The 20,654-nt window shown below is 40.8% G+C and overlaps 1 protein-coding gene across 5 annotated transcripts in view; it reads right to left on the bottom strand.

Annotated features, from left to right (window-relative positions):
* The window catches only part of Fndc3a (fibronectin type III domain containing 3A), a 150,384-nt gene that overhangs the window by 38,993 nt on the left and 90,737 nt on the right, over positions 1-20,654 (bottom strand). For 4 of the 5 annotated variants that reach the window (XM_037208395.1, XM_028877631.2, XM_028877630.2 and 1 more), the window contains 2 exons: positions 9,899-9,975; positions 112-349 (listed from right to left, as the gene is read on the bottom strand). In XM_037208395.1, coding sequence (XP_037064290.1) covers positions 112-349; positions 9,899-9,975 — 315 coding nt within the window. Of the gene's footprint in view, positions 1-111; positions 350-9,898; positions 9,976-14,066; positions 14,176-20,654 lie in introns of those variants that run through there. The other variant, XM_028877632.2, reaches the window with a different exon arrangement.

Below are 20,654 nucleotides of genomic sequence, written 5' to 3'. Positions count from 1 at the left end.
AACAGAAAACCACAGTGCTCTCATTATCATGTGTTATTTCCTTTATATGACATGCAGAGAGCATCTTTTATATCCAAGTCAACAAGGCAGGGGTGTTTGGAGATCTCTTACCTACATCGGCATATACTTGTGAAGACTGATACTGTGGCATATACTGTGTTGCCATGTCGCCAGCTCCAGTCACTGGTGAGTACATATGGCGTGGTGGAGGGGGCATCATGGTTGGGACAGGAATGAAACCAGGCAGAGGAGGATGTGGGGAACGGTGGATAACTGTGTGGCCACCAGGATGAAACTCTGGTGACTGTGGAACCACAACGACTCTTCGAACACCATTGTCCTCAATAACCTACAAAATGAACATTGGGTTACAAGTGTCTTCTGAAGGAAGTAAACAACTCTTCAAAGGTATAGAGTAAGAACTTGTATACAATTAGGATTCAAAAGCCCCAGAGTACCATGAAAAAAATTTACTCAACACATTAGGTACCAAATCAGCATTGAACAACAAAGTAGTCCGTCTGTATAATATGAATGTTATCCAATGTAGATCTTAAAATACTGATGGGAGTGGCTACATGATGAATGGACATGTATTACATGCATTAACGGTTAGGCATAATGGGGTCATGAATTTCCTTTTCTATATCATGGCTGAGGGTGGATCAAAAACAAGTTGCAGGAAGACCAAAGAGCACCGTTAAGAAAAGCATCTGTGACACTGGGACTTAGAAATTATCCTTTCCTTTCTCTGGAACATAGCAGTGTGTGGTGCTACATTCTTGAAATCCAAGGACCCAGAAGCTGAGGCAAAAAGGATCACAGAGTTCCAGATCAGCCCAGTCTACACATTGATATCCGGTCTGAAGAACCAACAATTAACCAGCAAAATGCTCCCCACCACACACTGCCACATTCCAAAAGGATTACAACTCTGAGAATCAGCTTTCAAGAAAATAATAAATTCCCTGGATCTCACAGGACCTTTAAAGACACACAGGAATGCCTAAAAGGTATAGGATTTTTAATCTCAAAATCAAGAACACCCCACACCCACCCCACCCCACTCCCGCCTCCCAAATACCCAGCATTTCAGGAAAACAGAAAAATTACTATACCAAAGTGCTAATTTAAAGATAAATCTGCTTATATTTAAGGATATCAAGTTTTATACCTAAGTATTTGTTTGGTAGGTATAGCATTTCTTTGGGTACTTATCAACCTATTTTTCAGAGCCTTAATGGGGTTAAAGATTTATCTAGTCGAAGTGTGATATGATTCATCTAGGATACTAGACTAGAATCCCAAATGAATTCATTGTTTGTATGTAATATATTTAGCACAATACATGTTATTTATTTATACCTACCTACCTACCCACCTATCTAATGTACATGAGTGCTCAATCTGCATGTATGCCTTTATGCCATAAGAGGGCATCAGCTCCCACTAGAGACAGCTGTGAGCCACCATGTAGTTGTTGGGAATTGAACTCAAGACCTCTGGAAGAACAGCCAGTGAGTGTTCTTAATCACTGAGCTATCTCTCTATCCCCCAGAGGTTTTTTGTTGTTGTTGTGTTGTTTTGTTTTTTAAAGACTGTGTTTCTCTGTATATCCCTGGCTGTCCTGGATCTTGCTCTGTAGACCAGGCTGGCCTTGAACTCAAGAGATCCTCTGCCTCCTGAGTGCTGGGATTAAAGGCATGCGGCCACTGCTTAATATGTGTTATTTCTTTGCGCTGCTGGGGCTGCACCAATATCCTGCTTCCAGTGAAATGAATGCCTCAAATCTACCTTTTTTTATTTAACTCAGTTCTGAATTGAAATCTCCAGCAAATGCACATCATGTACAGCACAAATGGAAACTGAGCTGTATCTGGAACCTGACTTGAAGGGAGTCTGGAATGGTGTACAGCTTTTTCAGCCTCAAATCTAGAAGGTGGCACATTAGAGAGAGCTTGAAAGAGATTCTGAGTAACTGAACCCCAGTATCTGCCACAAAGCACTTTAACCTTTATTGTTCTCGGATTTGTAATTCCTAGAAGACAACTAGCTCTCAGTATTGTTCCAATCACCTCTACCTTCACGTGTTTGTGCGGTCTGAATGTATGCATGTTCTCATGTGTGCATAGGTGGGGGTGCATGTGTGTGTCCCTATGGAGGCCTGAGGTTAATGCCAGGGATCTTTGTTCTCCCACTTTATTATTTTGAGGCATGATCTCTTAGTCAAATGTAAAGCTTGCTGACCACCTCGTCTTATTACCCAGCTTCCCTTGCTTCTGCATCCGCAGGCATTTACATGGTGTTGTTCAATTCTCTTGCTTCTGTGGCCAGCGCTTTTAACCAGTGAGCCATCTCCACAGCCTTCAGCCTTCCTAATCATACCTTTCTTCTTCACCAAATCCTGAACCTTTAACTTCAGTTAGGATGTTCTTGACAATGACTTACATGACTCTGTATCTTATACTTCTGCTGAGATTATTTTCCTCTTCAGTTTGTGTCCTCTTAATCTATAGACATGGGAATCCTATCTATCCATCCAAATCCAGATATACATTACCTCTTTCATTCATTAAAAAAAAGTTCTTGAGAGAAACAAAGAAATGGATAATTTAGGAGAATCTTGTACAGCAGATCTAATCCAGAGTCCACTCGTCCTCTAGAGTACATCTGGATGTGTCTGGGACATTTTAGGGTCTCGGTGGGGTACAGAGGCCAGGGATGCTGCAACTGTCTTGTAACACAGGGGACAACTGCTGAGTAAAAATCACCCAGAGAAAACATCTACAGAAGCAGGTCTAGGACTCCTGATGCAAGCCTCTCTTTCGTAGGATTCCTTTGGCTGCTGAACTGAGATGGAGACGTGAAGGAGAAAAGCGGGGAAACTTCTGAAAGTCACCACTGTCACCAGGCAAAAGCTGGTGGCAGGCCACAGTGGGCCACAGGGGCCTGGCCCAGGGTAGAAGCAGGAGGGGGGCTAGCAGTGACCCTCATTTGCAGATTTAAAGGCAAATTAGCTGAGGATTCCACATGGGATAAGACTATGTTCCAATGACTGTGATGAGCAAGGCTCAGGAACAGAGAAAGTGAGTATTTATGGAGTTTAGCATTTAGAATTTTAGGATTCAGAGATGAAAGTTTTGTAAATTGCTAAGACATCTAAGTGGAAATAGTTAGTAGACCAATAAGAACCAGTTTGTAGTTCCAGAAAGATCAAAGGGCAGCCTGTGCATCAGGAGGAAACCATAATTCCTGTGTAGAGTTTGGAAGTTTTGTGTAATGTGTCAAGGGGGAAGGCTCAAGTGTGTCAAAAGCTAATGGGGCAGGTAGACGGAAGATAAGAACTGGCCACTGATTTAGCTAATGGGTTATAACTGTGACCCCATGAAAACAGTCTGGGGATAATCAGAAGCAAAACTAGCTGGAGTGGGCTTAAAAGAGAAAGTGAAGAGAAGGGTATGAGCTAACAGAACAGTTTTGGAAAGCCTTGCAAAGAGAAATACAGAAATAGGGTTGTGGCTGATAATACTGTAGATTCAGACATTTGGTTTTCGCTGTGAGAACATCAACATGCTGACACACTAGTTAAGTATGACCCAGCAGAGTAGGATACTGATATGACACAGAAGGGAAACGCTAGAACAGCGCCTTTGAAGAGCTGAAGGGGGTGGACTCTAGTGCTCCAGCAGATGCTAAGTTCATCTCTGTTATAAACGGACATCATGGACGGACGAGAGCATATGTGGGACTGGGAGAGTTTGCTTGATTCCCTGACTTCCCCTTCAGGGACCCTTCCCAGGTTACCACAATCTTAGTTGTCTCTCCTTCCTATAGTTTCTGTTCCACTGATTCTAAGTCTCCTCTTCAATATTCATCACATCACAGATTTGCTCATTTTTCTCATGAATGTTTTACTGAAGGTAATCTCTAAGTTTTTCAAGGGAACAATACAAATTATTTAATTCTCATAACAATACTATAAATGAGATACTAGTATCTCTATTTTCTGATGGAAAAATCAAGGCACAGAGATGTTAAATCAATTATCCAGGGCCACACAGATAGTGTGCAAGAGCTAGTGTTAGAAGTCAAGCAGTTTGGTTCCTAATACCATGTTCTCACTCAAGTAGAGGATAAGCTAGGAGGAGAGTGGGGAGTTATTACTAAATAGGTTCACAGCTTTAATCAACATGAAGAGCTCTGTGGATGGATGATGGAATGTGAATGTATTCAGTGCCACTGAGTCATATACCTAAGAATGGTTAAGTTGGTATAAATATATGCTATGTGTATTTTGCCACAATTAAAAAACAAAATGCCAAAAGTGCCACTGGGAAAAACCAAACCAAACCAAACAAACAAACAAAAACAAAAACAACAAAAATCTGGACCAAAACCAAAAGAACATAGAGCACTTCAGCACTTCAATGAATGATTTAGGCAGCTGTAACTTCTGAGCAAGGCCTGGAGACCTCAAAACAGCCTCAAGTCTCTGGAGGCCTAAGCAGAAGCCAGCTTTCAGACGCTGAATTCACATCAGCTGGTGCTCTGGCCATGAGAGTAAAGGAGAAGCAGTTAAGTTAGTCTGTTAATAAAAATTAAAACACAGATAGATATCATCACTGTGCACCTTAACCACAGATACGATCTTAATTAGGGAAAGCCCTGTTTCCTCTATTGAAGACAGAAAGGTTGTGTTCAGTATTTGGTATTTTATACTGGATGTGTGCCTTTCTGGCCACAACAAAAGTCTAAGGTAAATCTGTTTTGCTTTTTTCCCCCCTTAGTACCTGGAATAGCACTGGATTTTTTTTTTTAAAGAAATGCTATGATTAGAAATATAAACATTTAATTCAACTAGAAAATTTACTTCTCCTTCTCTCCTCATCACCACACTGGACTCTTAGGGTAACTTCCTCAAATCCTTGCTTCCTCCTCATGCTTGGCAACCAAGCTCCTTGAAGTTCTTAAATAACAGGGCTAGTGTCTGAGCATTCTAGAGAAATCCTTACTTTACATACCAAGTGCACAAATACATGTCAGCAAGTCAGCACAGGCCCTGTCCTCTCGTCCTCATCTGGACCCTCTAAGTTCTAGTCTTCCCAGACCCTGCTCTTCGATCTGGCTGTTTTCCAAAGACAGCACCAGGATCAGCTAAGCTGTAGCAGCTTGGAAGAATGGACTGACTCACTGCTGGCTGCTGACACAACACAAACTGAAACAGCAAGCACAGCTAAAGGAGTAACTTGAAACTTCTAATTAAGCTAACGTGGGTCTTTCCCCACTTTACAAAATCTACAAGTCCCTCCCAAAGGAGCCCTCTCGTCTGAACAATCACCACCACACCACTAAAACAAACCAAAGCATTAGCAGTTAAGGGAGGTCTGCTTTATATCCCAGGCTAGCTTTGAGCATGGCCATCTTGCCTCTACCCCTCAAGCCCTAAATTAGTTATGAGCCACAATGCCTGGCTCAAGAAGACCGTATGCACATGGAGGCCAGTGATTGACATCAGAGGGCTTCTTTAACAGACAGATGCCCATTTTGCAATGCAAGGTTCTTACGGAATAAGTTCATATTTGGCAGTGAACTGCAGTTTCTTCTGTTCTTGTTGCCATTGGCTTTCCGTGTATAATCTACTTTGTTAAACTTTAAAATTCTTTTACTTTATTCCCCATTTGCTATCTTAACTTTGTTGGCTATATTTCTGCCTCTAAGATGTATGCCAGTCTCTTACAACTTTCCCTTTCCTGTTAAGGAGCATTCACAGCATATTACACCTAACAGAAGGGCAGGCTCCAGAAACAGCTACACCTATCAAGGAGAAAGGTAGGTGGTCTTGACTTACTGACCACAAAGCATCTTTCCTAATGCTGTTTTGGTCCATGGCTTTCTTCCTGCTTTTTAAGGACAAACATACTAGGAATCTAACAACTGAGGTTGCTCAGAGTTTAACTAACACTCTAACACTAACATGCTAAAAGGAGACTAAGACGGTGGTTATTAATGTGTGTGCCACTTCATTTCTGCCAAACCACACAAGCTGCATTTTCGTATAGCCACACATGTGCCTCAATTCTTCCATCTACTCCTGGCTTCTTGATTTGCTAGCACCAGGCTCATGTGTCAGGGTTTGGACAATCTGTCAAGTGCTTAGCTGTGAGTACAAGGTAGATCTCAATAATGTTTTCTAGTATTAGAAATTATGTGTCACAGAAAATGCAGGTATGTTAACAGGGAGAAGAGAACCCCGGAATATAGTCTTACTATATACTTACAATATTTCAAAAGACTGAATTTTTGTTTTTGGAATACCTCATATACTTCAAACTGATAAATTCCCTAGAGATAATCTTGAATTTTAAATTAAGATCATAGTAGTGATAAATTCACTAGCTTTCTACAATCCTTCCAAAAAGATTATGATTAAAAATCATCAATTTATTTGACAAATACTTATGGGACATCTACTATATCTAAGTACAAGAATGTGAAATTAATTAAAAGGCAGCTCTTATCTCCAAGGAACCTAAGACCTCATGGGAATAACAGTAGAAAAAAGTAGTACAAATAACATGATCTAGGGCTTGAAAGACTGTCAAAACTTTCTAAAATGGGGGAATTAATATTCTCTAAATAAGAGCATTTGTAAAATCATGGAGGAAGAAAAACAGTAAGTACCAGAGGTCATGAAAAAGTGGAGTTCTGCTGGAGCTATCAAAGGAACATGGGTCCAAGGCAAACCACAACAAGAAATTTCTACTTCGCTCAGTGGACAAGGCCATGCTCAGAAGGCTTTTGTAGCAAAGAAGCAGAAAGAGCAAGGAGGTGCCCTAAGAAGTCATCGCAGTTTCTCAGTCTAGATGACGGACTGATTTCTAAGTCGTTATGGTGCGCGTTTGGTACTGAGGGTATAATGACTGGAGTGCCTATAGATCTAGTTAACTTTGACCTCACTATTTTTATTTGGCTCTACTAGCCTCCTCGCTGCTCCTAGCATGGGCTATATCTTCATCTTATGTCATCAGTAACAGCAGTTTCTGTTTCTAGAATCCTTTTTCACCAGGCAAATGCCTACCTTTTCTTAGACTCAGCTTAAATAGCACCTTCTCTGTGTGGCTTGCTCCACCATGCTATTTGAAAATACACCCAGCTTGATGCTCTTTTCACTGGGCCCTTGCTCTCCTTTTAATAGACTAATCTGCCCACTGTCTATGCTTTTTGCTTGCTTTTCCCTACCACAATTCTGTAAACTTCAGAGGGAGGGAGAGTCTTGCCTCTTTTATTCTCAAGAGTGGCTGGTGTGTATCACTACTCTGGAGAACATTGATGAATATAAGAACTGCTAAACCTCATCATCTTCCTAAGAAAGAAAATTAATTAACAAACCGTGATAAATATGATATCCAGGAGAGGCCAGTAAAGGTTTGGAAAATCTGTTTCTATAATCACGATTGAGTGAAATGAGAAGGTTGTGGGTTTGTCATAAAAATAAGCAAGTATTGTAAAAACAAACAAACAAACAACAACAACAAAAAAAAACAAGCAAGTATTGTAAGGTGAGAGTACAGGCCTACCACAGTGATTCATTCCAGGACTACAGAGGCAGAGGCAAGGGGATCATGAATTTAAGGCCAGTCTAGGTTATATAGTGAAACCTTGTCTCAATAATAAACCAAATCCCAAATAAACAACCACTACCACCACCAACAAATACAAACAACCACCTCTATAAGAATACCTCAGAACTGGAACCACTGTTTTGGCAATAATATCACTTAGTAAATGTTTGAAGTGAATGATGATAGAGAACAGTTTCTGTATAAGTGAACAAATTTCTGAGGGAGAGCAACAGAGCAGAAGAAACAGATGTATCGCTGGGTGGTGGTGGCGCACGCCTTTAATCCCAGCACTCGGGAGGCAGAGGCAGGCGGATCTCTGTGAGTTCGAGGCCAGTCTGGGCTACCAAGTGAGTTCCAGGAAAGGCACAAAGCTACACAGAGAAACCCTGTCTCGAAAAACCAAAAAAAAAAAAAAAAAAAAAAAAAAAAAGCAGCAGATGTATCAACACAATCTGGAGTAAATCACGTCAATGCTGTCTAATTTTCAAAGGTCCCAGAGATCAGGCAGGAAAAAAAGCCTTTAGGTCTAGAATGCAGCATGAGAATGTTAGTTAAACCTGTATGTAGAACGCAAACTCTAATAAATGAAGGGCTCAGTGCATGAAACTAAAGTAGTCATAGCAAACAGAGGCTATTCTAGAAAGACTACAGGATACTTTTAAATACATGATATCATGTGTCTTCACTTTATTACAAGAAGGGCACTGAGAGTCAAGAAAGCTGATATGCCTAAAACATATCAGCCAGCAAAGGTCTGAGATGAAAGAATCCAGCTTTTCGGACTCTCAATTCCAGGCAACTTCTATCCTCCCCATACTAATTTCTGCTATCATACAGAGGCATGTTTCATAAAGTAAGCAAGAATTTACCACAATATCCTCCCAATATTCTGCTATAGTCAGGGAGGAAGTAAGAGAAGGTTTGAAGAGTACTAAGTGCAAATTTGGTTCTTAGAAGAAGTATGAGTATTCTCTAATAGGGATTTGACACAAGGAGCACAAACCACAAAGAAACTCATAGTGGAAGACACTCGTGGTGGTTTGAATGAAAATGCACCCCACCAGGGCCATAGGGAGTGGCACTATTAGGAGGTGTGGCCTTTTGGAGTGGGCATGGCCTTGTTGGAAGAAATGTATGTGTGTGTTGGGGGGGGGGGGCTGGAAGTTGAGGTTTCAAATGTACAAACCAGGCCTAGTGCCTCTCTCTTCCGGCTGCCCGAGGCTCTGGATATACAACTCTAAACGACTTCTCCAGCACCATGTCTTTCTGCATGCCATCATGTTTCCCTCCATGACGACAATGGTCTAAACCTCTGAACTGTAAGCCAGCCCCAATTAAATGCTGTCCTTTATAAGAGTTGCTGTGGTCATGGTGTCTCTTCATAGAATAAAAATCTTAACCAAGACAACACTGAACACTTCAGTTCTACAACTGAATTCCATTTGCCTGTATAGCTATACTTAATTCTTTAAGTCAGAGCTTGGCAATTCATGTCAGGCTATGGTGTGAATGGGCAGTGATCTCAGTCTCAAGAGCTGCATGGAAGGGCTACGGTGTGGACAGGCAATGAGCTCCTGAGTCTCAGGGCTAAGACTTAAGTGCTCATCTATGAGAGGCAAGCATAGTGTTATGCACATGCAATCCATCTCTCAGGAGACCAGCCTAGACTATGCAAGGAGACATGAAAACAAATTCTATTCACCACAGCATGTCCATAGGATGGATTACTGGCAGTACCCGAAATCCTTCACATGGAACAAGGCTGGAAGCACTATCCTGGCTTTCTTTTTTTTTTTTTTTTTTTTTTTGGTTTTTCGAGACAGGGTTTCTCTGTGTAGCTTTGCGCCTTTCCTGGAACTCACTTGGTAGCCCAGGCTGGCCTCAAACTCACAAAGATCCACCTGCCTCTGCCTCCCGAGTGCTGGGATTAAAGGCATGCGCCACCACTGCCCGGCCAATCCTGGCTTTCTTTAAAGTCAATGATCTAGAGAGCTCTGTGCAGGCAACTTAACTTAGTGACACAATTTGTATACACAAGGAGACAAAACTTGAAATTTTCTTTTGTAATTTAATGACCAAAGGCAACTGAGTGGTGAGTACTATCACTGTATTTCCCCCTCTTTTCGAAATGTAATAAATATTTTAAATGGATTTACAGAAGATACTCAACTGGATAATGTCGGGAACTTTAACAGCATAGTTTCACCAGAGTCAATGTCAAGGAGAATAACTATCATTAGACACATATACAAAGAAATATGACACAAAAAGCATACCTGTGGGGCATATCCAGGAGGCACATAAATAGGAGGCACGGAACCATTTGGGGACATCATTGGAACCTGAGCAGGACCTGAATGGGTTAGAGAAATGATACAATAATGCATTGCTGCTTGTCAAGGTGGAGAACAACAGGACTGCTTCACCTACGCTACACACCAAGTCAACAGTGCTGTAATACTATACCACGGAAAGAAATTAAGAGTACTGAATTTTTATATAACATTTACTTTTTATTTTTATCAAACTTTTTATATAACTAAGGTAGTATATGTAACGAAGTTTTTATGTAACGTTTACTTTATAAAGTGTACAGATTATCTTTCAAGTACATCTACATTTCTCAAACTTGCCCAGTGCTTACACTAACCTGGGTAACACTTAAAACCTAAGATTTATAGGCTCTCCAATAGAAAGGTTCAGTTGGTTTATAATCTCAAATCATTGTATTTACTGTACATGATTGGGTAAGTAGGAAAATCAAATTGAACTTTGTATTTAAAAAAAAAACAATTAGAAATACAAAAGGAACCCCCCCCACACAAATCAACAAAACAGGCAGAAGGGGGAGTAGCCAGAGGAAGGACAGTAAGGCTCTTTGCAAGGTTCTGAGCAGTGCAGTGTGGTCCTGTCTGTGGGGCTGAGAACAAGTCCTCACATGTGTGCTTGTCCACCATGTGAGGAATGGCCATGCACATTTCCTCAGAGACAAGTTTAGTGTCTCCAAACACAGAGACACTGTAAACAAGAACCCGGAACTTCACTTGTGCTCTGCCTTTTACTTTTATGGAGTTACCTTTCCAGACAACGTTTATAAGTTTGGAAGGTTTTGTTCTTTTTAGAACAAAAATCTTACTTGCTTTAAATACTGTTTTAGAAAATCCCTCACCTTCAGCTCTTTTCTGCCAGTAACTTTAGATGGCAGTGTCCCATACACACCAGTTTTTAATCATATGAAAGGAATAGTTTTCCTTTTTTAAAGAGAGAGAGAGAGAGAGAGAGAGAGAAATTACTCCTAAGAAAATAACCTGTCAGATCTGGTTAAAAAAAAAAAAAGCCCTGTGGGGTGGGCGGTGGTTTTCCTTTTACATGCAAAATTTAAATCAGTGGGGGAGGTGAATGTTTCCACTGGTCAGGTCACCAGGACTGAAGAACAGGTTCCAGCAAATCCAGATAGATTCCAGTCTTTCTTGGGAGGGGGAGGGGTAAGGACAGAGCAGCCCAGGGTGATGGGGTGGAGGGTGGGGGAGTGAAGAAAGAGAAAGAGAGAGGTAAAGAAAAATACTAAGAAGAAAAATACTAAGTCGTGGCAAATGAGGGCAAATGAAGAGAAAGGGGTGGGAAAGGAGGAGGAGCAGAGGACAAGAGACAAGCAGGAAAGGAGGAAACATTAACCAGAGCCCAGGAGGGACAGTAGGAGGAGAGCAAAGAAAAGGGATGGAGGAGCAGGAAGGGAGAGTGAGGACTGCATGGTTACTAGAAAGCAAGCAGAGAGAATGCAGACTTGTGCAGTACACCACGTGTGTCTGTACAGAGAACATCAACAACACACTGGCCCCCAGAGGAAGCCCAGCAAATGCCTGGAGCTGGAGTGCTCAGGGCCTGGCCAGCCAAGTGTTCTACCACCAAGAACATCATAGCTCCAAAGCACATGACATTCTTCTGAATGTTATCTCCTAAATGAATCTATTCACTTATTTAAAGTGTGTGTGTGTGTATGTGTGTGTGTGTGTGTGTGTGTGTGTGTGTGTGTGTGTGTGTGTTGCCCACATGTGTGCTTGTCCACCATGTGCATGTCTGGTTCCTGTGAAGGTCAGAAGAGGGTGTTGGATCTCCTGGAACTGGAATTATGGATGGTTGTGAGCCACCATAGGGATGCTGGAAACCGAACTCAGGTCCTCTGTAAAAGCAACAAATGCTCTTAACCCCTGAGTGGTCTCTCTAGCCTCCTCTAAATATTATTTTAGTCACAAATTGTAAACACTAACACTATAGGCCAGGTCTTTAGTGATTTTTTTTCTCTTTATAATCATTTAATCAAGCAACTACTTTTATCATTACCCATTTTCCAGAAAGAAAATGAGACAGAGGGAATTTAAGCCTGCCCAAGTGGTAGAGATGGAATTAAAAACACTAGCAGTTTCGTTTCTCATGAATACTGCAATGGTACTCACTGCTGGTAATTGGTCTGAGACATTAGGTCTCACCTCTAAAGGGTTTTGTTTTGATTTCCTTGAAAAACACGAGTGAAAGCAGGAACACAATGTTAAATTTAAGTAAACATTATATATTAGTTTATGAAATAACACTTGTGAGAGCCTCTTTAAATCTCTATGCAGAAAGGTTTCATTCAAAACACACTTTACTACTTTCTGGAGAAATGGGAACATTTATACACTAATATTCCTTTTTATTCATTAACTAATTTACATAAGCCAGTAAACTAGCCTTCCAAATTCTAAGAACTGACTTAGATATTATTTATAAAATGTGAGACTTGATTGGAAAACAAAGAATGTATTGAAAATTATATTTGTACTCTTAATAAAAGAAATTATCCCTTGCTGAGCTCTCTGGACTAAGCTTAGACCTCAGGCCCTTTGTTCCCACTGCAAAGTTTAATCTTGTGTCAAGTCATTAACATTAGACAGGGACTGATGAAGGTGATGTGGAAATGAAGCAGACAGGCATCTTCAGAAGCACGCCTGCTCTTTACTCAGAACCACTAAAACTTTTTGTTTTTGTTTCTGTTTAACTGTTGGACTAGTAACTCCCAGCTGATAAACACTTACAGTTGCAGCACACAGCTGCTGTGGGGCTCCTCCTTCTACTAGAAATAAGTCTAACTATATAAAACACTGCAGTTACAATTCATAGGGCACTGCATTGTGTGCTGTTTGTTGTTTCTTCTGAGTCAGGGTCTTCCTATGTAGCCCAGGCTGGCCTCAAACTCACCATCCTCCTGCCTCAGCCTCCAGAATGCTACTATTACAGGCATTTATCTCCTTACTCAGTTCACATTTTACTTGGATAGCTGCTAAAATAACTCATCATTTAGTTGCAAAACAAGTAGCACAAAAACTTCTTTATGATGTGATCATGTAACTACTTAAGTAAATTTTCTAATCAGGAGGCAGACATGCCACATGGCTAGATTTTTTAAAGGCAATTTATCAGTACCATATACATTATCTAAAATATTGCTGGGATATATTCAACATTGAGCACAAACCTGCCACACCCCCAATCCAAAAACAGTAAACACTCCACTGATATTCAGATCCAAATGCTAACAGCACCATATTGCTTGTCCTATGTCCACAGTAACAAAACTCTAAACCTCTGCACACTTATTAACACAAACGCCTGATTATCTCCTAAGTTCAACACTACTTTGTAATTCAGGAAGTTCTAGAAGATTAACCACAAACTGTCTTAAATTTGTATGCAGCAAAGCAGACTGTGTCGAGGGAAGTCCAACCTGCCTATAAGGGAGTACATAAAATGTACACTCAGCATAAGAAAGCTTCGACAACTGTGGCTATACCTAACAGCTCCTTCAGAATTTACAAGCTGTGGGCAAAATCTACCCCAAAGCACTGAGTGCTTTCATTATTGTTTAAGGGCCTATTTCTTACTTTAAAAACCTGCAAAAGAGAGTACAATTCTATTATCATTTGCCTTCAATGTGAGAAACTCCCCACCCCAATTCTTAAAAATGCCATCAATATCTTAATATCTAATTCATTTTACCTCGCATAAACTAATTGTTTCCTTGTTAATCTACATTCATATTTAGGTAATTCCATTCTTAAGAGAAAAAAAGCTACAGATTTGTCCAAGCATTTAAAATTAAATATGCAACGGGCTGCTAACTGCTGGCGTGCACAATGGCTTCCAAATTATCTGATGCCAATTTTCAGACCAGTGTTTAAAAAAAGAAAACCCGAATAAAATCAAGAGGCCAGAATAGGGCATGATGTGAAATATAAAATCAGTCTAGCACATATAGTGTACTATTTTCAAAACCTCATAACAATTTAGAGTGTTTTTATAGCGAACATATTCGGCATCTATTAAAAACCACACAAAACGGCTTTAGGTTAATACAAAGCTTGCTATGTTTTAAAATAAAAGCGAATACTCAAAAACAGCAAATCTTACCACTCATTTTGTTTCTACAGGAGCAACAGCAAACAAGAAAACCCAACAAGGAAACGGCGTAGTACACGTTTGCAGCTTTAATTGGAGAACAGTTTCGGTTTTTTTTTTTTTTTTTTTTTTTTCAACGCTGGTAAGAGGAAAAGATCCTTTGACCGAGTCACGTGACGGCTATCACATGACCTACACTGAACCGGGAAAGACCGGCAGAGAAAACAGTGCAAAGGGTCCTGCTTGGGAGCTACTGAAACCAAACGATTAAAAGGCTTCTCCAGCTGGTTCCCTGAATGCACCGCGTTCCGCCTTCCTTAAGAGCCGATGTAAACGCTCCTCAAAATAAACATTCCGGAGAGACGTATTCGATGGAAAACCACGCCCTTTTTTATTCACCGGTTTATTTACCCATCCTGCTGCTGTCTTTCACCTACAAAGTTAGGGGTAAAATTAATTTCAAAGCCTTGATCCCAAATGTGAGTGTATAATTATCGGCATTCTTGCTTAATCTTTAGGAATGTCTATAATACACAAAGAACTGCCCACCCAACAGGCATAGATGACAAGTTCCTTAAAGGTGGAATATATTTCATGCTGTCTTTTCCCCTCGAAAGCTGATGAGGGCTTCTGCTTTTATTATCTGTTTACTTTCTTTTTTATGATTTTAAAAAATAAATAATAAGACTTACTCTGGGCATTAAAGAAAGATACTTAGAGGATAGTAGTCATGCTCATATTTATAAAATAAGGCACTCATGCAAAAAGAGATACCAAGAAAATGACCTATACTCAGTTACAAGCTGGAAAAAATTACGATTTTTTTTGGAAGGGTCTTTTCATTACTTATGATGCCATGTAAATTCAGATTATCAGCTGCTTACACACACATATAAGTAAAGGCTAGGATCTGTGACATGTAGCACCGTGGGGAAACTGGATTTGGTATTAAACAATACTGAACGTTAAAATAAGCTCCAATATTTACTAGCATGGCGATTTACCACTATTCTTTGAATCTGTCTCCTGTGGAAAGGTTCAACCGATCAGCCTCATGGCATTGTTGGGAGAATGGAGTTAGATAAACCAGAGCATGAAATACACTGGTTGGTGCTGCTCAATAACTGATAGTTATCCTAAGTAAAACTATAATCCTGGACTTTCAAAACTAATGATTACCCAGCACAGAGGGACCATCTGGAGGATCCTGCTTGTAGAGGCATCATTACTAGAGAATCGGAAGCAAGTGCAGCTAAGTCACGTGCCAAGCACACACAGGCAAAGGCAGGGTTGCCTCATAGGATAATTACATTTTAAAGTGCAGGCCCTGGTTTAAAGGCCCAGTGTGTCCCCCAAAGATAAAAATAAATAAAGAAAGAAACCTGGCAAGACACAGCCCGGGGCAGCAGGTTAGTGTGGTTTTAAATTTCGAATTTTCAACTTTACCAACACTGTCAGAACTGCTCATGAGTCTACTAATAGTCAAAGCTTGCCCTGCATTTCCTAATGATTATAGAGCTGCTCTGTACTCACTGGCGGAAGTCGCCATGCCACATCAGATCTCTCAACATGAAGTGGAACTCTATCAACACTTGACTAAGGTTTCCTACCCATGTACCTGTGCTCAGAAGCACACCCACCGCCAACTCACTCTCTACACTTCCCTTGATCTGACCCTCCACTGGGACTCTCCTTCACTGCTCATTTCTCTCACCCTTTGCATTTTCACCTTCTGCTCAGCCACTAAAACCATTCCTTTGGCAACGCCCCCCCCCACAGTAAAAATGAAACAAACATTTTATGTGCTCCTAGAAACCATCCAGCGACCACTATTCACAGGTAATCTTTTCTTCCTTTTTTTTTTTTTTTTCTTGTTGTTGTTGTTCTTCGAGACAGGGTTTCTCTGTGTAGCCTTGAAGGTTCTGGAACTCACTCTGTAGACCAGGCTGGCCTCAAACTCACAGAGATCAGCCTGCCTCCCAAGTGTTGGGATTACCACCGCCTGGCTTTGACTGCATCCTTTTCTAGGTGAGGAGTGTAGTAATGGTAGAGTGATTAGCTAGCTAGTCTAACAATGCACAAGGTCCAGGGTCAGGGTCTAGTATCATGAAAAAAAATCTAAAAGAAAAAAACAATCCTATGTCTAACCAATTTAATTTGCTTAATTTTGAGGCTTATAAAATTAGATAGTATTATCTTCTGTAACTTTATCTGCCACATGCTGTCTAAGGCATTTGGTATAGATCAGTAAATGAAAATGGACAAATCTCCTTACACTGGAAGAGAATCCTCAGCAGGTAAAGGTGTTTGCTGTTAGTACTTGACAACTGAATCTAATGCCCAGGATCCACATGGTGGAAGAACAGAGCTGGACTCCTCCAAATCATCCTCTGACCCCATATACATGCCTTGGCAAGTATGCCCCACCTCGTTTTTAAAAATCTTAAATAATAAATACATGATAAATAAATCAGATTGTGGTAAATCATATGTTTGGAGGTAGTATGTTTGCAAGTGTGTATGCAGAAAACATGTCTGAAGGTAAAAAATGATGATATAAGAAAGAAATAAAGCAGGGTAAGATGGATGGCTTGGTAAAGACGGGGGCTGCTTGGCAGGGCTAGCTAAGAATTGAAATTCATAATAGTGTCAGGCTCTGTTTCTCTAAGAAGGCAACTTTTGAGCAAAGATTTAAGTGTGGGAATGAGTCACATGGGTTTCTGAGGAAAGATCATTTTTCATGGATCAACCAGCACAAAGTCCCCAAAGGAGGGGTATGACACGCATGCTCAGTTGCAAGAATACTAGAGTTACCAGTGTTAACATTCTGATCCTGCCCCGTGGCACCACCCTATGTCCTGACATAGAAACCTATTCTTAAGGGAAACTCCGCCCCTTCCTCTCGGCTCTCTCTTTCACTTTCCTCCCATGAGGTGTGCACCTCTGGAAACCCTTGCCTCCCTCTCTCTTCCTCTCTGGCCCTACAACAACCAGATCGTGGCCAGGGAGGTGGAGGGTGAGACAGGGAAATAAGATTCCCTTGGGCCTTGTAGGACACTGTCAGATCTTTCTTTGGCTTTTACCATAAGTGAAACAGGTAGACATTGTTGGATTTAAGACATTATCTGGATTATATCTCTAAAGAATTCATGCAACTCGCTGGGGGGTGGGGGGTGGTGCACGCCCTTAATCCCAGCACTCGGGAGGCACAGGCAGGTGGATCTCTGTGAGTTCGAGGCCAGCCTGGTCTACAAAGCAAGTTCCAGGAAAGGTGCAAAGCTACACAGAGAAACCCTGTCTCGGAAAAAAAAAAAATTCATCCAACTCATACACATTGCTTGTGGGACTATGGTACAACACTTGAGAAAACTAAAGTTCAGCTTTCTGTACAGCCCATGACCCAGAGTGGAAACCCCCAAAGGACTGGATCTAGATTATCTACAGCAGGCATTTGCATCAGCACCACAGTGGATGAAACGGGCCTGGGACAACAGACGCCCAGGTTTGGATAGGCTACATGTCAGATGTTTAAGAGGCATCAGGACAGATGCCTCATGAAAGAGACCACTGGCTTAACTACTCTGGGATTCAAAGACATAGTTAGTCTGAGAGATAAATTCTGTTGTCTTGGATAAATGGGCATCTAATACATGAGACTTGCTAACATCACCAAAGGAGAAGTGGAAACAGAATAGACTCTAAAGGGGAGATTTCTGTAGGTCTCATAGCCCACATCTTTCTTTAACAGATCCTACTATACCCAGAAAGAGAAATTCTGGATTTAGGATTATGTAATTGTTATTTTTTGAAGGGCAGTGCGAAATCCTTTCCTGATGTATTAACTTACATTGCTTTCATCAAGCACTGCATAAGAGGCTCTATCAGTTCAGTAGCACTACTACTTGGAATGTGGATTTTAAAATTTGGACAATATTATTCTTATTTTGCATTACCTAGTCTGTTTTTTCATCTTTCATTGTGTACCCCAATATATTGTTTACCTGAATAAACTTATCTGGGGATCAGAGGACAGAGCCAGGCACTAGATTAGACATAGAGGCAAGACAGTGGTGGCACACTCCCTTAATCCTATCTATCACTTGGGAGGCAGAGATTTATTTGGATCTCTGTGAGTTCAAGGCCACAATGGAAACAGAGCCAGGCATGGTGGTACACGCCTTTAATCCCAGCATTTGAGATCTCATGCCTTTGCTACTTTGGGAAGTATTTGGGAAGCACACATGCCTTTAATCTCAGCACTAGGAAGGAAGATGGCAGAGCACAGAAAGGTATATAAGGCGCGAGTAAACAGGAAGTCTCAATCTAGAGGCTGAGGAGTTAGTAAGGTGAGGTTGGCTGTGTTTTGTTGTTTCTCGGATCTTTCAGCGTTCACCTCAATATCTGGCTCCTGGTTTTCTATTATTAAGAACACATCAATTCATGTTACCTTTTTATTTCTATATGGGTTGCCTTTTAAAAATAGATTAGTAAGATTTGAGTTTTCTAGGTACTTAATCCTTTGAATTAAACTGGCTATAATTATCTCCTTGGTTTATGACTTTTCATATATTTTATGAAAATGTGCAAAAGTTTCTAATTGAATTGGAGTGAAACATTGTTTGACAGCACTGTGTGTGTGTGTGTGTGTGTGTGTGTGTGTCTAAAGCCAGCTCCAGTTATAAATTTAATTTCCCTCATTATTTTCGTGTTTATCCTTAATCAAGAATTGGACTTTTAGGTAAAGTATGAAAAGGTGGTGTGATTCCATTAATCCAAATTGCTAGCTAATGGTCCAGCAATTGTCTCCTGTTTTCTACCCCACAAGGCAAACCTCTTCTTGTGAGCACATAATGCCAACAAAATCATTTTATGGAAAACCTTATTTTAGAGGAGAATGGTTTTTCAAGGATTCAAACAAGAACAGAAGCCTTCAAAAAAAAATCACACTTTACCCAACCACAATCAAACTTTTCCCTCAGACCACTCTACTGAGATTATACTGGGGACAGTCTCTTGACAAATCTAATTAACACCGACAAGGAATCCCTGCTTCTCCTTCACATACAATCCTTGATCTTCGTTCTCCAGCAGGCCTTTCAAGTGCTTACTGGTTTGTGTTCTGTTCTTTCGGGCGTTGTTTTCCTGGAGGTTTGTTCTTGGCCGCTTTTGCTATTCGACATCATCTCTCAGGATGGCCTTACTTACACTCATAAAAGCTTGCAATTCTGTGCCTCAAGAGATCTTTCTTCTGAGCTCTGGGTCTATACTATGAAATTCAAATCAGTCATTTTCCCATCAATGCACACTCTAAGGTCTGTATTTTCCATGGAAATTTAAGGCTCCATTTTAACAGAAACTCGACAGTAACGCTGGATTTTATTTTCCCCCACTCATCTCACATCAGTAACTGGGAAGTTCTGATGGTTTTATTCCTCAACTTATCTCTCAAACCCACCTCCTCTCCTTCTGTGAACTGCTACAGGAGTAACAGGTTTAAACTATCCCAGTGTTCTCCTGGTGGGTCTCCAGACTACTGCTAACATGAATTTAAAAACAAACCAGCTTGTCTTCTCCTCTACTTAAAAATCCTTTACTGTTTATGAAATCAAGTCTAAGTGACTGCACTTAAGCTGATGAAATACAACTCCATTCTGGTCAATATTGAGTGAACTATATTGTTTGCCACTTGTACAAAAATATTTCAAATGGACTTTGGCATTATTTGATATTTTAATTTGACTATCTCTATATCCTAAACAATAGCCGTAGCATGTGGCAGACTTTTGTAAGGGACAGATGATGTCCTGAGTGAATGTGTCTTACAGGATTACGACCATGTCAAGGACCCCAACACCTCAGACATCTAAGAATGGCAAGGCCTTCCTGGGTCAGGCTTAGGGGACAGCAGAGACTTCTAGGGTCGAGGACTCCATGAACCCCAGAATGTCAGCTAAAACCAGAGTGTGCAGGGAAGTGTCAAGTGCAGATTCCTCCTCAGGGAAGACTGCTACCTGACAGTCCCTACAGAGCCCTCTACCGAGGTTTGCTAAACTAGCCCCCCTCCCACTCTGGTGCCACAGGATACTGGTAAATCAGCTGAGATTCCAGCAGAGCACACAGGGAATCCCAGCACTTCTGTGTGTGTGTCTGTCCGTCCTTCATTCCCCTTCACCCTAACTACGTCATGTAGGCCATGGCAGACTTTGAGCTTTCCCACTGAACTCTTATAGCTTTAAGACCTGAAAAGTTCGTTTTATAACTTGGTTTCCTCAGATGTAAACTAGAGATAACTGTTATTCTACTTTATGTGGATATAATGAGGGTTAAATTAAATTCATACCTGCAAAGCACAGCAATGCTTGGTACACATATAGTATATAAGCCATGATAGTTGTGTTAACCTTGACAAACCTACCTGAAAAAAATGCTAGTGGTGTGTCAACATGTTGTGATAAGTCTAAAGAAGTGGTACGGTGGGCTATGCTGTTAAATAAAGATAACTGTGAAAAATAGCTGAGGCTATCTGAAAATAAAAAAACTGGCATGTTTGTAAGTTTGTTACACTTGTCACAATCAGACAAAGATGAGGAAAATTTATGC

Source organism: Peromyscus leucopus, chromosome 9, assembly GCF_004664715.2.
Source record: "Peromyscus leucopus breed LL Stock chromosome 9, UCI_PerLeu_2.1, whole genome shotgun sequence".
NCBI classification, from domain to species: Eukaryota; Metazoa; Chordata; class Mammalia; order Rodentia; family Cricetidae; genus Peromyscus; species Peromyscus leucopus.
Note: the sequence above shows the minus strand (reverse complement) of the source record. Positions and strands in the feature narration are given on the sequence as shown.